The sequence below is a fragment of the Struthio camelus genome, chromosome 7 (genome assembly GCF_040807025.1).
Source record: "Struthio camelus isolate bStrCam1 chromosome 7, bStrCam1.hap1, whole genome shotgun sequence".
NCBI classification, from domain to species: domain Eukaryota; kingdom Metazoa; phylum Chordata; class Aves; order Struthioniformes; family Struthionidae; genus Struthio; species Struthio camelus.
In genome coordinates, this window is record NC_090948.1 from 5,843,186 (window position 1) to 5,858,784 (window position 15,599).

At 38.5% G+C, this 15,599-nt stretch overlaps 1 protein-coding gene across 2 annotated transcripts in view; it reads right to left on the bottom strand.

Annotated features, from left to right (window-relative positions):
• Positions 1 to 15,599, bottom strand: part of TACC2 (transforming acidic coiled-coil containing protein 2) — a 133,408-nt gene that overhangs the window by 27,689 nt on the left and 90,120 nt on the right. The window contains exons 9-12 of one of the 2 annotated variants that reach the window (XM_068951525.1): positions 9,710 to 11,030; positions 6,373 to 6,408; positions 4,851 to 4,911; positions 3,580 to 3,787 (exon numbers count right to left, since the gene is read on the bottom strand). In XM_068951525.1, coding sequence (XP_068807626.1) covers positions 3,580 to 3,787; positions 4,851 to 4,911; positions 6,373 to 6,408; positions 9,710 to 11,030 — 1,626 coding nt within the window. The remainder of the gene's footprint in view (positions 1 to 3,579; positions 3,788 to 4,850; positions 4,912 to 6,372; positions 6,409 to 9,709; positions 11,031 to 15,599) is intronic. The other variant, XM_068951526.1, reaches the window with a different exon arrangement.

The window sequence follows — 15,599 nt, forward strand, 5'->3', positions numbered from 1 at the left end:
CTGCCTCACAGCCCGGAATATTAACAAAGTTTCAGAGCACTTTGAAACTTTCCTTTATCATGTTGCCTTACCACAGAAAAAATAGTTTCCAATAGTTTGTAACATTGATCCTGGTTTCCTTTAATGTAAGTAATATCTACCGTGATGTCACTTGAGATAAAAAAAAAAAAAAATACTGAAAGCTCACTGAACAAAGGGTAAGACAATGGCCCAGCTTACAACTGTTTTCACATTTTAGTTACAGATTTACAAGAACCCCAAATCTAAACCCTAACAAAAATGCAAATCTTTACTATTATTCTACTTCTAATCTCTCAATTACACTAGAGGGAATAACCAGTATTTCTTTCCAAGCCATGGTCACCAGTATTGAGCTGAGGAAGGTGAAGACACCGACAAAACATAGCAAAGTGGAAAGGAGAGTATACTCTCCTGCACCCAAATAAAAGTAAAGACTTTGTTTAATGATACCTTCATTTAAAGATAAAAAAAAAAAAATCTCCATGATGTATTTTACTCAGTTGCCAAGAATTTAATTCACTAAATTACATATTTAATTTAATTTCTATTATAAGTAAGTTCTAACAAACGGCACACTAGCATTTACTTTAAGATAAAAGTATGTGCAAATACCCTTATAGCCGTGGGCAGCTTTTGAAAAGCAGGGCTTGCATCAGGAAGTTGGTAATTGCCATTAAAACATGTAGTCTTTAAAAATGAAAAAACCCTAAAGAAAATCTCTTACTACTTTCTGCTTTAAAAAAAAAAAAAAAAAGGTTAGACAGGTGCAATGTGAATTTATGATGCTTAAAACACATGTAATAAAAAGCACTGCAGAGGACAAGCAGTGCTTGTATTAGGTACAAGCCCGTGTATTAGGTAAGACAACCACTGAAGAAGAACAGCCACAATCTCACAGCGTCTCTCACATCTGGGAGATACTAATAGTTGAACTTTTAACCAAATACAACGCTATCATAGCAGGCTCTTCAAGTTTACATGCCTGTAACCCTATATTTTTAGTAGTAATAGGAATCCTGGCAGGATGGACAACCTCCTGGTATCATACGTGTGCTTCCTCCTAGTGAAAGTAAAAATAAACCAAAATGATGAGATGAAAACCACCTTCTGGGTGCAGTACTGCAGGAGAAATCATGAAATACCAGATACCAATCTCCAGCGTTTTGTAACTGTCTTTCTGTATTTCATTTATCTTCATACATAGCCCAGTCAGTCGCATCACAACATCTTTATGGGGCAGCTTTATAAACACAGAAAGCGGCCTGGGAGGGAGCACACACACACACCTCACAGACAGGAGGTGTACTTCCACTGTCCTCTGCTGGCACAGATGGCAATAATTTTGCATCTGCCTGCAGTGCCGGTAGCGGCCCTGCAATGGCAATCCAGATTGACTTTTGGGACAACACATACCTTATTGATTTAGAAATGCTGAACACAGATGGAAATACTTCAATCAGAAACAAAAGCAATAACACATTTAGCTAAAGACTATCTGCTTTGTCTCACTAGTCTCTGAGGTTTCCAGCCTAACTAAACACCAACACCTCTACAAGATATCTCCCATAAGACATTATCTCCCATCCCAAATCTTAGCCTCCAGTTTTTTTCTATACATTCCAAAATCTGCAAATGCCCAGGATATCCTGTGACGTAAGATAATTATTTTAGAAACGCATACAATAGACTTACTAAATGATGTCCTCCACCTCCTCCTACAAATAGCTGCAAGATTACATCAGAATTTTCTGCTAATAATTATTGCTTATCTATGGCCTGAGAAACATGAAAACTGCAGCACCTATAGGCAGAGCACGCAACAGATGAGAGCTGGATGTATCGGCTAACTCACTAGCTGGGCTGTATCTGTACACAAGCAGCATTAGGTTACAGGCGAACAGTCACACCCGTGTCTGGGAGGGGTAAAAATAACTGCATTGAGAAACAGTCATGGAATTATTCAAAAACTTTTCAAAGCAGCAGAAGCTGAACTGTCAAGGGAAAAAAATTATTATTTTTAAGAGATCTGAGAAGGGGAAGCATTGTTGATTATAATTAGCATGTAATCTGAAACCCTGAGTATACCATCCAGCACACATGAGACAAGACAATTAGCATTTAATTAGGAGCTTTGCTCACTTTCTTCTAGCAGTTTGATAGCTCAAATGATTGCCTTAGACTACCTCTCACTATTCCTTTGTTCCATTTCCTTCCATATAAATTTCCATTTTCCCTGAATATTTTTCAAAATTACTAACTTTATTTTAAAAGAACCTGAGGTGAACCTGTTGTATCAAATGGAATCTAATTATAATTTGGCAAATAAAACCAAATGGATTATCCGGACTTAAATTCTTATCTAAATGTGAGACTCAGATTTCCAAACAGCCCAGGCCCTGCAAACATATAGGCATGTGCATATGAACGTATGCAGTCCCATTAAAACCAGTGTGATTATTTACGTTTTAATGCCAAACACGTCTAACCTAAAACCTTCGCAGTTCTTAACCAGGCAAAAAAGTCCTTAGAGACCTAGTCTAAAATGGTGTACCATAGCTTTAGTAGTAGCCTGGGATATGGGTCAAAAAGCGAGGGAAAAAATTAAGTCTGATCAAGAAGAAAAAATTTAAAGTCAAGTTCAACTCATACACTCCTCCTACCCACAAAGCTGAAAATACGTCCTTAGAGTAGATGCCTAAAACACTATTTCTTCCATTAACCCCAACGAGGGCCATAAACAAATATTCAAGTAGCTATATTCTGTCTCCTCCACATTTCACAGACCTAGAATAACAGTTCTGCTAAAAGACATTTCAAATTTCCAGCTTTAGATTGCAACTATTTTCAGAAAGGTATTAGAGGAAAAATCTTAATACGCAGACATAGAATAAGGAGATACAGAGCACGATTTTGTGTGGCACATGAATGATAACTATCTTAGCGTGGGAGATCTCCTGGACAGTTTTATGTATAAAGAAATCTGAATCCCAAAAGTGTGAAAGGGAGGTGGTATGTTAAGGATCTGAATGTAATGCACAAACTTTGACCAGAAGTTTAAACCCAGGGATCAGGGTTTTAACCTAGGACCTTCAATACTATATTTTATTTTCCCCCACTCAAGTTAAAGAAACAGGCTTAGGCAAAATCGGTAGTACAGAGACTTTGCATTTAAGACCACTGACTGAGAGCGCTCTCCCACGAAGGCACAGAGAGAACAGGTAGCATTTACTGAAGAATGGAGTACGTCTCTAATTATGCATGCGAAGGAAGCAAAAGACAATTTTCTCTGAAGGTGTCTTTATTTTTCCTTTAAGCTTCCTCTCCATTCTTTCTTGAAAACTCCAGATGAGATTACTTGGGTCACACCTTCAGCTTTCAGATCCGCATAACTGCCAAACTCCCCTAGACTGGTCAAAGAGTGTCTTTTATAAGTATCTTGCTCTCCCCAGACAGTAGAGCCCACATCCAGCAAAGCACAGGCCAACATCCTAGAACAAACCGAAAATTATTTGTCAATAAAGAAAATATTAGCTGGATCCAGTCATTTATAAAGCATACCCTCTGTAGGAGAGCTGAATTTAGTCTCATTAACGAATGTAGACAGATCAGATGGTTGTGGGTAATCCTGTTTATCTGTGTTCAGGTCCACAGTCATGCATGTCCATTTCTGACTGGTCACTGAAGATGCCAGTTTCTCCTCATCTGTTGCATGAACCACCGTGGCTATGACAGGAGGTGTTTCTGGAGTAGGCAGTGGCGTGGGATCCTGCATAAAAACAAGGATCTATTACAACTCTACTATCTTTAATTAACATGTTGAGTCGTCAGCTTTCTAAACTCTTCTACCTGACCTTAGTTATCTTTTTAATTCCATGCTCTTTACTGCAGTTCTGCATAAAGTTCTTCAGGAGAAGAAAAGCGAAAGCACTTCACACTGAAGGCATTTGGGATTCTACTGCGGTAAGTTTTCCTAGTACAACTAAACTCTTTGATGATAAATACTTACAGTGCAAAGCTGCCCTGATAACAAGGAAGAAAGAAAATGCAGCCCTTTAAATCTGTTATGCACTTGACATAAGCGACACACATCCATGGCTGAAGTCTTTGACCAGCAAAACTGACTTTTTAGACCTCCCCCATGGTAGCAAGCCTTCACAGCTCTCCGAGGTCATGCATTCTTTCTCAAGACACTTCTGTGCCATCCATTAGCATAAATAAAAGGGTCAGTTGGATAGTATGAAGATGAACAACAAGAAAAGAATTTGCACCACATCAAAGCAGTTAGGCGTTTACACACAGAACAGCTTTTGTTAACTTCTCTCCCAAGAAAACCACCTGCCAGCAGTTTGCAACACAGGGTAAAACCAAGTAGATCAACCTGGTAGATCAGCCCACTTATTTGATTTCTATTTTCCTTCCAGTTTACCAACCACACGTGCTTAGTTTATTACTTCCTAATCTAAAAATTTCAGGGTGGATGGCCAGTTTAATTTTTTTAGAATAATAACTAACTCAAAGACATTTATTTGCATTGCCTTTCCATTGTAAAGTGGGTCTTTCCAAAACGTATCCACTAACAGTCTAACTAGAATTCCCAAAGCAAATACTAGGTCTAATAAACACTGAACGCATGCCTTCAGAGACCCAAAGTTTAATAAGTTATGATTAGAGTCCAATCCACTATATTTGGGACACCAATATGCTAACATTGTTTACTAAAACTTTTTCATTATAAAAAGTACAATTATACATTAACAGATATCAAATTTCTCTTATTTACCCCTAACAAGACCACCAATTACAGGCATCAAAATAACGTAGTACTTTACCTGAGAAGGAGGATCAGATAACGGGGATCTTTTTGGTGATTTTTTCACCCTAAATGTATCACTAAAAACAAAGTTACAACAGTTAGTATGGTAATACCAGAGGGAATCAGGTCATTTTACACTTAGCAAGAGACCGCCACAGAAAATGCAACCACTGTAAACCCTTCTGCTTTAAATTCCCATCTATTAGGCAGTGGCACCACAGAGAAACATGCTGTAGGTGCACATTCTTATCGTGCATTTGGAACAGCCCTTGACTCCCAAAAGCTGAGGAAAGCAGGACTGCCGTATTTGTAGACTCACTAAAATATTTTTCACACTGACATATTTATAGAACACAGCTATTATTCCATGGCAAGGCTAATTCAAATCCCTGCTCCACCAGGGACATCCTCAGGGGCCTTAAGCAAATTATTTAGCTTCCGTCTGCTTCAGTTTCCTATCTGAATATAAGGTCCAAAATATATCTTTACAAGAATGGTTCAAGAAAGCAAGCTGTGCTACACTTAGAGAGTAAGCTCCAAGAACCATATAAATCATGAAGATTAGGTAGGAAATCAGTATGCTCTGGATGAACTACATTCTGCCTTTACAAACATGCACAACAGGAACCCCTTGCCTTAAAACGAGCATAGCAACAAACATGGCAGTTCTGCTTCTGGTTCCTCTGACAGCTCGGAATGCAAACTGGGAATACAAACACTGTCGCCCTTCAAAACCCCACAAGTTTAAGTCAGGCAAACAGAATGAAGAAAATATATTATGTGTAGGTATACAGTTATGAACGTTGCTCTTATGCTTGTTCACAATAGGTTAAATATATTTCCTAACCAAGAAAGAAACCAAGCATCTACCAGCTCTTTTAATGCATAGTGACAGAGTTAATCAAACACACTTTTGCTATTAACTAGGAGAAGCAGAAAAATTTCACACCCAATTTTTATATAGATTTAATGTTTGAACTGAGGTGCAGTGGCAGAAATTACTGCCCATCAGCTCTTCCTGATGATCAATGAATGGCAAGAAGAGAAACACTAAAAATTATAATGAAGAGTTTCAATTGGTAGAGAGTAAATCAATATCATCTATCTATAGGGGAAAATAAATTGGGCAGTTGAATATTAGTCTGCTCAGTGCTGCTAATTATCTGGTTATGATGCCAGAAATAATTAGGATAACTTACTCCTTTAAGAAGGAGAAACATTTCTACAAAGCTGTAGTCTATCATTTAAATTAACAAGAGAAATAAAACTTTCATGCATTAGCTGAAGGATATGAAATATATATACTTTTAAAAAGAGAATCTTATTTGACAGGCAAACATAACAAGGTAATAGATTCCTCAAACTCGTTCACAGCCAGGCATTTTACTGAAAAGAGCTTTCACATGTGCCAGTAAAATGACGTAGTTAACATAAAAGCTTCATGCTGGATAACTGATCATGCTGCAAAATAAATAAGTAAAATTAAAAAGCCCATAAATCAAAGAAGAAACTTGAATTGTTAGCTTAGAATTACTTACAACAGAGAACATACAGACATCACATCTTCTACCATCCTAAGACAAAGAAGACAAAGAAAAGAGAGACAGACAGAAGGAACTGACAAAAAGGGCAAACCTACAAAAACTCTGTTAATGTGTTATAGCAAGCTGATCATGCATAATCTCCACCTGTATAATCTTAATCCCTACTTTTCCTTGTGGAAAAGATGGGGAGAAAAAAAGAATTATTCTTAAGTCCTTTAATGTTTTTAAATCCAGTGTTACACTTTTGACACGCGTTCATCTTACAAAACACATTTTTCAAAGCTGAGAACTCTTGAGTTAAATCCCTATGAACATACTAAATGTGCTTGCCTTATGTGATGGTAGCCACGCACTTTTTTTTCAAAACACAGTATTTTTTGTTATTATATGGGATGTAGAAAGTGTTCCTGAGTGGCAGTCAAGCTTAAGGAAAAAGCAGTTATACAAGGCTTTTATGTCTGCTGATCTGTTACGATAGCACAGAAAACGCTTCTTGACTGAGTGTTTCAAATTATTTCCCTAAGTCAAGAAAGAAAATGACATTTCTTTAAAACTTCTTATACTTTGGCTCTGGGTGAAATCAAGTTCGTGTTCTGACAGACCAGATTGCTTCTGTTTTCAGGACAATCAAACTTTGCCACGCAACTGAGGCTTAGAAAAGTTCTCCTCTACTTCTAAGCTTGGCAGCTTCAGCTCCACTCTCTTCATGCAGGATGCTCTTGAAAGCTGGCACCTTCCATTTCCAAACACAGCCTCCAATCATCCAACAATATGGACCCTAATGCCTATACAAAGCTTCTATTTTTATTCATTGCTGGGCAGGTATTGAGGAGCCATCAGATTCAGTATCATCTGAGCAAGATCTACTGCAGACCAGTTCAGCGTACAGGTACATGACCAGAGAGTAATTTCTGTCAGGCTGACATCCATTCTAAAATCGCACCTTTTCATACAGAAGTCAGTTCCTAGAACGCTTCTTGTTTTATTAAAGAGTAATAACCAGTTAGTTGTATTGGTTTTGACATGTGTAAGACTTGCTGTCTAGCCCAGACTCCAACTAGTACAAGCCTAGCAGTGGCTACAGCTCATGCTGGGCTCCTTCATCTCCCAGTAGGACTAATTCAGAAATCACTGTCCGTCTTACTTCTGAAGAACACATTTTCATACTGGATTTCTGGACCCCTCAATAGTACTAATAAAAAACCCTGGCTTTGCAAAATTATCCATTAATTAGGCTTTTAGAAGTCCTGAAATAGTACAGCATCAGTTCCTAATTCTGACACACACTTTTCTGCCTCTCAGAGCTGAAGTATTTTGCCCTGGCTTTTCTCTCCTGCCCCACCCAAGGAGCACTGCCCAGGAAGGCCCTCCACTCAGCCTCCCTATACAGGAATCGGTTCTCCAGCGCTGGACCCCATGAAGGAGTCACACCAGGGACCCTTTCTGGGGAGAAGAGAGACTAGAGAGAGAGAGACGCAAATACAGCAACCGTTTCCCATGGTATTATCCCCCAACAAGTCCAGGGCTAATTTTCTTCGAAAAAGTATTATGGCTCCAGGCTGCAATGTATATTAACATACAGATTCTCTTCTTTGTGAGAAACTACTTGCAAAAGTAGGTTATGGGGCTGCAGCAAGGAGATATAAAACATAATATAGTGAAAGCAGTCCCAAGTGAGGGCAGAGAATTCCTGTAAATCCTTGGATACAAAGAAATTGTGAGCCCTACTCCAGAGTGTTTTAACTTCTTCAGCACAATAAAGAGCAGCGGTGAACTCTTAGGATTGTAGGACAGGGCCTTCCTCTTACAGATTTTTCCAAGGAGAAGGATGGTTTTACAAACTTAACCCTTTGTAAATTCATGTTGCCCCCAAATTATGAACTTTGTAACCGATTCTAATATTCACAACTGATGGACAGACCCAATGGGCTCATATACGGTCTATCAACTCCACTGCAGCTACTGGAAGACGCAGGAGACTCCTGCTGGTCATAAATATCGGGCTTCAGTCTCTGCTGATACTAAAATTCTCTCCTCTCTCTCTCCTCTCCTTCTAGTTTTCACAAGTGAAATCCAAATTGTTCCTCTCTTTCAGTCAGACTTTTAGTCTTCTTCTGGGTTTGGACTAAACCAGTTTGGACTACAGGCTTAGCATGCGTTTTATTTCCCCCCTTAATTTGCCCCAAACTTCAGGCATATCTAAAAATGAAGCACCACCAGAAAAAAAAAAAAAAAAAACTAAGCTCTTCCCTCAAAAAATAACCTAAAGAAAAAGGGCACAAACTACTTCAAATCTGTCAAGGGACTTGAATTAGAAGCCTGGAGGATAGCCGACTACTCAGAAAACAACTGAACAATCTCTCACTCCATAAGAGAGGTCATGTTTTGCACTGCTTTGCACTAACTTATCTTCAAATTGCAAGGTTTTTGTCCTTCTTATGTTTTCTTATAGAAACACAGGAGAAAGATTTCAGATAAATGGGATATAAACTTAGTGATTACTAACGGAAAAAAATCTGTGTCTGAAAGGCTAGGACTGCAGAACACGTACACCAGCAAGTTAACCATGCAATGAATACAACTAACCATTGAGTTTAACTATCAAATATCTAAATACAAGCAGCTAGACAATTTATCCTGCAATTTGTCAAATCTGTCTAAAATTGGATATTTGCTTAATACCTAGCAGCTTAGGAGATTTTTACCCTTCTGAAGAATTGTACGCTGTTTCACAGAAAGGAAGCTGATCAGAAGTTTAGTTTTATATTTAAAACAAAAATTAAATTGTTATTTCAAAATCTGTGTGGACTACTACACTTTCTGTTTCAGTTAATTTCTTTTAAATACTGCAAGTCACTGGATAAAACGATCTTCCCACGGGATTCAATGGCAGATTTCTCATCGCCTTACTGCTCCATGCTCCACTCTCAAAAACTGCAATTCATACAGTAATCTTTATTTGTGTGAATACTTCTATCAGCTTAAAAGTATCAAACATCCACGATGAGGTCACAAAAAGTTTGGCACAAAATTGGTAAGACTCAAACTTGATCCCATTCAAAGTTACATTGGGCCCCAAAACTTCAAAAACCCCACTGCTAATCCAGTGGCCTGATCTGCCTTGGCATCGCTCTGGCTCCCCATTTGGGCTGGAAGCATCAAGCTGTTGAGATAATATGTTGAGGGAAGGCATGTACAGACCCCAGGTACAAGTCCAGTCGTCCAGTTAATAACACTCAGTAGCGTGTTCCTATCTCTATGCACACAGAAAACTGGTATGACTGTGCTAAAGGGGCTCCTAATCCAGAAACATCTGTGCTCTTTAACTTACGTCTTTAGTGGCGTCTTCTTCTTTTTTGCGGGTTTATTTAGGTTTTCTCCTTCAGTTCCATTTGTTTCATTGGCACTGGCTGGTATCTCAAAAGAGGCTGGAGATTTAGAAGGTGAACTGGCTATCTTAGAAGAAGATTTAAAAGGGTCAATAGAGTCCTCGCACAAGTCTGGCTCAAAATCGTATGTTTGCTGAGGCAGTTTGGGAGATTCTTGCATTTTTGTACTAGAAGAGAATGGGTTAAAATTAGGATCATCCCACTTGTCAATATCAAAAGTGTAAGAGCCTTTTGTGATAGGGATGTCGTTTGGATCGGGGGGTGACTTGGTTGGCGTAGTTGGAGCATTTTCAAGCTTTTCCACTGATTTTTTAGTCTTTGGCCTCCGTAGTGGCATTTTGGCACCAGGCTTTTTACCTACTTTTTTGGGAGGAGGAGTGCTCTCTTGCTGGTCTTCACTGACGCCCTTTTCTTCAGAATAATCAAATTCAAGCCTCACCGCAAGGCCTTTGACTGGAGGGTCTTCTTGCCCTCCAGTGTCAGGTGGAGTCACCTCCACAGCCTCTGGTGTCGTTGTAAGAGGTAGTGTTTTCCTATTGGCAGGGGGGGAGTTTTGTACTTTGCTTCCTCCAGTGCTAAACGCACTAATCCCTTCAAAACTGTCTGGATCCAAAGGGTGGGATCCTTCAGGCACAGCTGGGGCCTCCTGTCTCTCAGCAGAGATTTTAGAAGGTTCAGTACATTCAGCTTTTACTGAGTCAACCTTTGTTTCAGATGCTGCTTTTTCCTCACCTGGGGCAGAATCTGCCTGGCTAAGGTCAGACGGTTCTTGTGGTGTTTCCTTCACTGGTGGAGCTTCTGGAGGCTTTTTTGCTGACTGCTTCTTTTTCAAGGAAGCTGGCCTGGGTTTCTTTGTTCGTTTAAGGGTACTAGAAGCACTACTTGAACCAGTACTGTATACATCTGCCGCCGGCGTCAGTGCCTCGTTATTGCCGAGGTAAGATGCTCCATCAAAATCACTAGCTTGCAGGCTAAGAGACCGAGATAACGTAGATTTGGAAACTGGGACAGAATCGGTAGACTTTCTTCGTACATTCGCTTTGGGGTCACGATTCTTAGTTTCTGGAGAGCTCGGTCCTAAGGCATGGAAAGAATCAACCAACTCAATGTTATCAAAGTCCAAGTTGTAAGTTCCACTGCTGGCTATTGGCTTGTCCTCATCGAAGACAGTGGAAAAAGAATGGGAAGGGGGACGGAAAGGGCTTTCTTCAATTGATTCACTGTGTGACACATCAGCTGTGGATACAGTATCTGAACATAATCCTGTGGGAACAAACAGAAAACTGGGTGAACCACAGACATTTTAAAAATTAGAGCTTAGTAAATTTTACTATACTCTAATACATTAAAAATAAAGTAAAAGGTTCCAATCATACAAACGGACCAAGAAATGATTAAGGGACATACGAACTGAACCAGTATTTGCAACATATAGTCTGCATTGATGGAGAGCAGAGGGGGAAGGAGAATCAGTTCTGTTCTCTCCAGTAGAGGATTCAAGGCAAATTTCATGAAAATAAAAAATACGCACTTGTAAAAGCCCCTAGAACTTAACTAAGTGAGAATTAGTTTAGAGAACAGAGACAAGGATATAACCATAACATGCTAAATATGCCAAATACCAGAAAATCTGAACGCCAAGCACTTTATTACTCACATTGCATACTATCCTAAAGAGTTCACGGAATTATGTCAGAGCTCTTCTGCAGTAAATTTCCTGTAAATTGGCTGGTGCTTCAGCAATTACATGTTGATCTGTAAGTTTTGCTTCTTATGTGCTATTTTTACCAAGTTCCCAGAGTAAAAAACTACGGAACGCGGCTTCCTCTCCACAGCCCATTAATGCTGTTCCTTTATCCGCCCCAAGCAGTCAATACACTCCACTTTGACCTCATAATTCCAAGTTTATAATGAGACATTCTTACCATGAATCACTGTGAATTTGGTATGAAATAAATTATGGTAAAGATAAAATCAGTCAACTAGACAACTGTACAAATATTCTCAAATGCAAGTCTTCCATAAGAAAGACCACTCGAAACCACAGATAATTTAAAACACATTTCTCAAAGTCTAGTTTTAATTCAATAGTGAAAATAGAATTTTATACACACAATTATAGGCTAAAACTCTTCAACCAAAAATCTTTTCTTTGTAATTAAATATTTGCTTATTGAATGGAATCCTAAAAGGATTTATAAAGGTCTCTCGACTTGGGATATAGCTACACTGGACAAAGTAGAAAAATATACAGTATATATCTAAAAGCTTAAAATATATATATATATAATATTATATATATATATATTTTAGAGGTAAGAAAGAATTAAGATGATGGTTGTTTCTGCCTTTCAGCATGTTCAAGCTCATTATCAAAATGTTTTACAAATCCTGAATATGGTATGTCCCTGCTGCCATTGTACTGCCACGTATGTGAACATCACAGTCATCTTCACCAGTGTTATATATGCCCCAACCATGAGAGAGTGGGGAAATCCCTCCGGTTCTACAGCCACAATCCGAACTATTGTAAGCCAGCTGGCCTGTACCTAGCAGCCAAGCTCTCACTGACGAGCACAGCCGCAAAATGCTGCAGTAGTCCCTCTTGAAGCAATTTTGCATTTTTCACATTGTCAATGCTTGTATTATACAATTATAGAGAAAAAAATAGGGTCAAACCAAGAATGAATGCTTTGCTCGTTCCTAATCCATCTCAGGGAAATTTCTACACATGTTCTTCATTTCAATCTTCACACGTTTTGCAAAATAATTTCCATTTTGCCCAGTTACAGTCGTTACTGTTTTTCATCAAGGTAGCACAGACAATCAATAATTACTTTTAGTCAGAAGCTATGAATGGATTAAGAACAGAAAAAATAGTTTTTCTTTGTTTTTTAGAAAGTTATATGTCTGCGTAAAGATTACAAGAATTATTACTATTTATGAATATACAGAACAGAAGTCTTTGAAGAAATCAGATACATTTCCCCAGGCAGCATCTTAGAGTGGAATCAAGCATTTTCAGAGATTTTCACAGAAATAAAAGCTAAGTAGTTTCTCTTTTAAAACTGGAACGTTTACTTAGTTGTATCAATTAAAAATAATGTTCTACTGTGCTTTTCTTGTAAATTAATATTAATAAGGTGGAAGTAGTTCAGGACGGTATATTCTTCTCCTTAATCTCCACACGGTTATGCTTGGATCCAGTCTGGTTGAATGGTTATTAAATAGACCTGGTTTGCCAGCTGAGCTGGTGTTCATTTCGCACACGCACACACCACCCTGACACTGATCAGACTTCTGCAAAGGGGATTCATCTGCACATTTTACACCAAGAGAGAATGGAAGACACCTGGATGGAATACATTGCAATAAACACTGGCATATCTCTAATACGGCAGCAGAGTACAAGTCTAGGTCAGCATGAAGTAAAAGGGGGATCTGAACAAGAAGTCTTCAGAAAATCATGTGTTTCCATTATGACATGCACCAAAGGCCTCAATAGGCTTGAGGCCCCCTTGTTCAAAGTCCGCAAAAAATAAATAAATAAATAAATAAATAAAAGAATCAATGCCCTGCAGGACTTTGAATTTAAAAGACACAGAAGTGGTAGAGCTGGGGTTAGGAACACACCACAGAAGCAGAGGATATACAGTGCTTTCCAGCTGTTCATATTAAGACAGTATTCAAATTCTGTGCGCTCCATATAATGCAGCACTTTAATCTCATTTAATTGCTCATTTCCTCCTAACCAAATCCTCTCCTCATGGTACGGATTTCTGCAGAGGGCAGCTTGAGCAACTGCTGTGACATTTCCATTGTTTCCTTCTGAAACAATATGTGAAATTGTCTGGGAAAACATGGCTTTCAGTAGAAACGAAATGCTGCTCTTGTACTCTTCCTGGAGTACATCAGAATTGACTCCATACTACTAACAGTAAAAAGGCAGCAGAGGAGAACATGAATGGCACCCACTACTGCAAAACAACACAGCTTGATTAGTACAAAGAGATTTTAAGACCGTTTTTCCCTGGCATTAAAAGCATATACAGACAGAAGCGTAATTTATCTTTTTACATTGTAGAACTAAGCAAAACAGTATTACTAATTACAATATTTTATTAAAACGCAGTTTGATCAGAAAGGAACATGCTACAAGAGAAATATACCTATGCAAATTAAAGCAAGACTTGCCCTACGAAAAGGCCCTAGAAATAAGTTTTAAAGAAGGATTACGCCTTGCATTGACCCATAGTTGACTAACAGTCAACAACAAATTGCACTGGCAGCATATGCCCCCAGGTAGATATCAGATACTATATGGACAACTCATTCATGAGCTACATCAGGGGAAGTTATGTTGTCATAAAGAGCAGATGATCCCTGAAAAACCTCCCATTTCATTCATTAAAAAAGAAGGTCCCAAATTCTGCTCCTTCCTCAAGGAAAATTCTATGATTTTAGGGAAAGTTCGTCTGGATCAGGTATGAAGAAAAAAAAAAACAAATCAGACTTCTATCATCAAGGTAAGGAGAAAGTTAAGCGAGAGCTGGATGAAGCATCTAATGCTTGGCATTTTCATCTGTCACCTATTATGGCAGAAGCAAAAGGAAGCTAGAAGGCTATCATAAAAAATCTGTTTGCATTACTAAACAACATTTTCTGTTGCTGGAATCATCAAAAAAGAACCACTACTTTATTTTTCTGGGCAATTACAGAGATGTTACCTTCTGTTTCTATTGCACCTTATAAAACACAGATTTTGACAGCACTTCAGATCATGACAGTAAAGCTTCCATGTCCTGCAACAGCCCTGAGGAAGACACATACCTCGCTTAACTCAACCTTCTTTAAAAAAACAAAAACCCACAAAGTAGTCTGAACAGGAACAAATCTCATGCATGTGGTCTGAATTGCCCACTGATGAGGAAACCAAAGTTTTTATGACATTACTACCACTGCTGCTTTATATCAAATATGAAAGAATAGGAGGCACGCATAGGTTTAGATCAGGACTAGTATTACGGTCTATATCTACCTTCTTACAGCCTTAGGAGAGAAATGCAGAAGGCTATCAGCAGTACTTGCAGAAGTAGCTACAGATGTAGCCAAAGCAAGGGCAGAATTGTTTCATTTTGATGCAGCATCACTTTTTGCTTTTCTCTTCCTCACCTTCAGTGCTTCTGCTATACCTGCATTCCCCCCTCTCTGAACACTGAGGTACCCATGCCTTGAGGGACCGAGGACGCAGCATCTTGGGGCATCCTGTACCACAGTGAAAATAGTGCACTCGTTGGTATGCAGTCACAAAAGAAATATTTGCAAAAAATTTCGAGGTAACTCCAGATTTGTTCTAAAGATATTTTCAGGAGGAAGAAAATGAAACATCAGCACCAGCTACTAGCTTACTGAACCTAAATCTTGGCTCTTTCTTCATAAACAATGAAAATATATTAAGCAGTTGAAACTATAAAACACTTCTAGTTATTTTAAAATATTTTTCCCTTTAAATTATGACAAATGCATCTTATGGTTGAGCTGCACTGTGCACTAGGACAGTTAAGCTTTTTTTTCCTTTGTTGACATATCTCTAAAATAGGGGGAAAAAACAAAAGGCTGAAAATAGAAGGCCTTAACGCTGGTGACTTGTAAACAAAAAGGAACACTATATTGAAAGGGTTAGAAACAAAACTTAACCAGACCTAATAAAGCAAATACAAAAGAAGCTAATGTTTCTAGAGAAAAATAAATCAAAAAATACCCTTGGAAGATAACTATGGCATACAGATACACACACACACACACACTCCATTATATAATGAATCTCAGTAT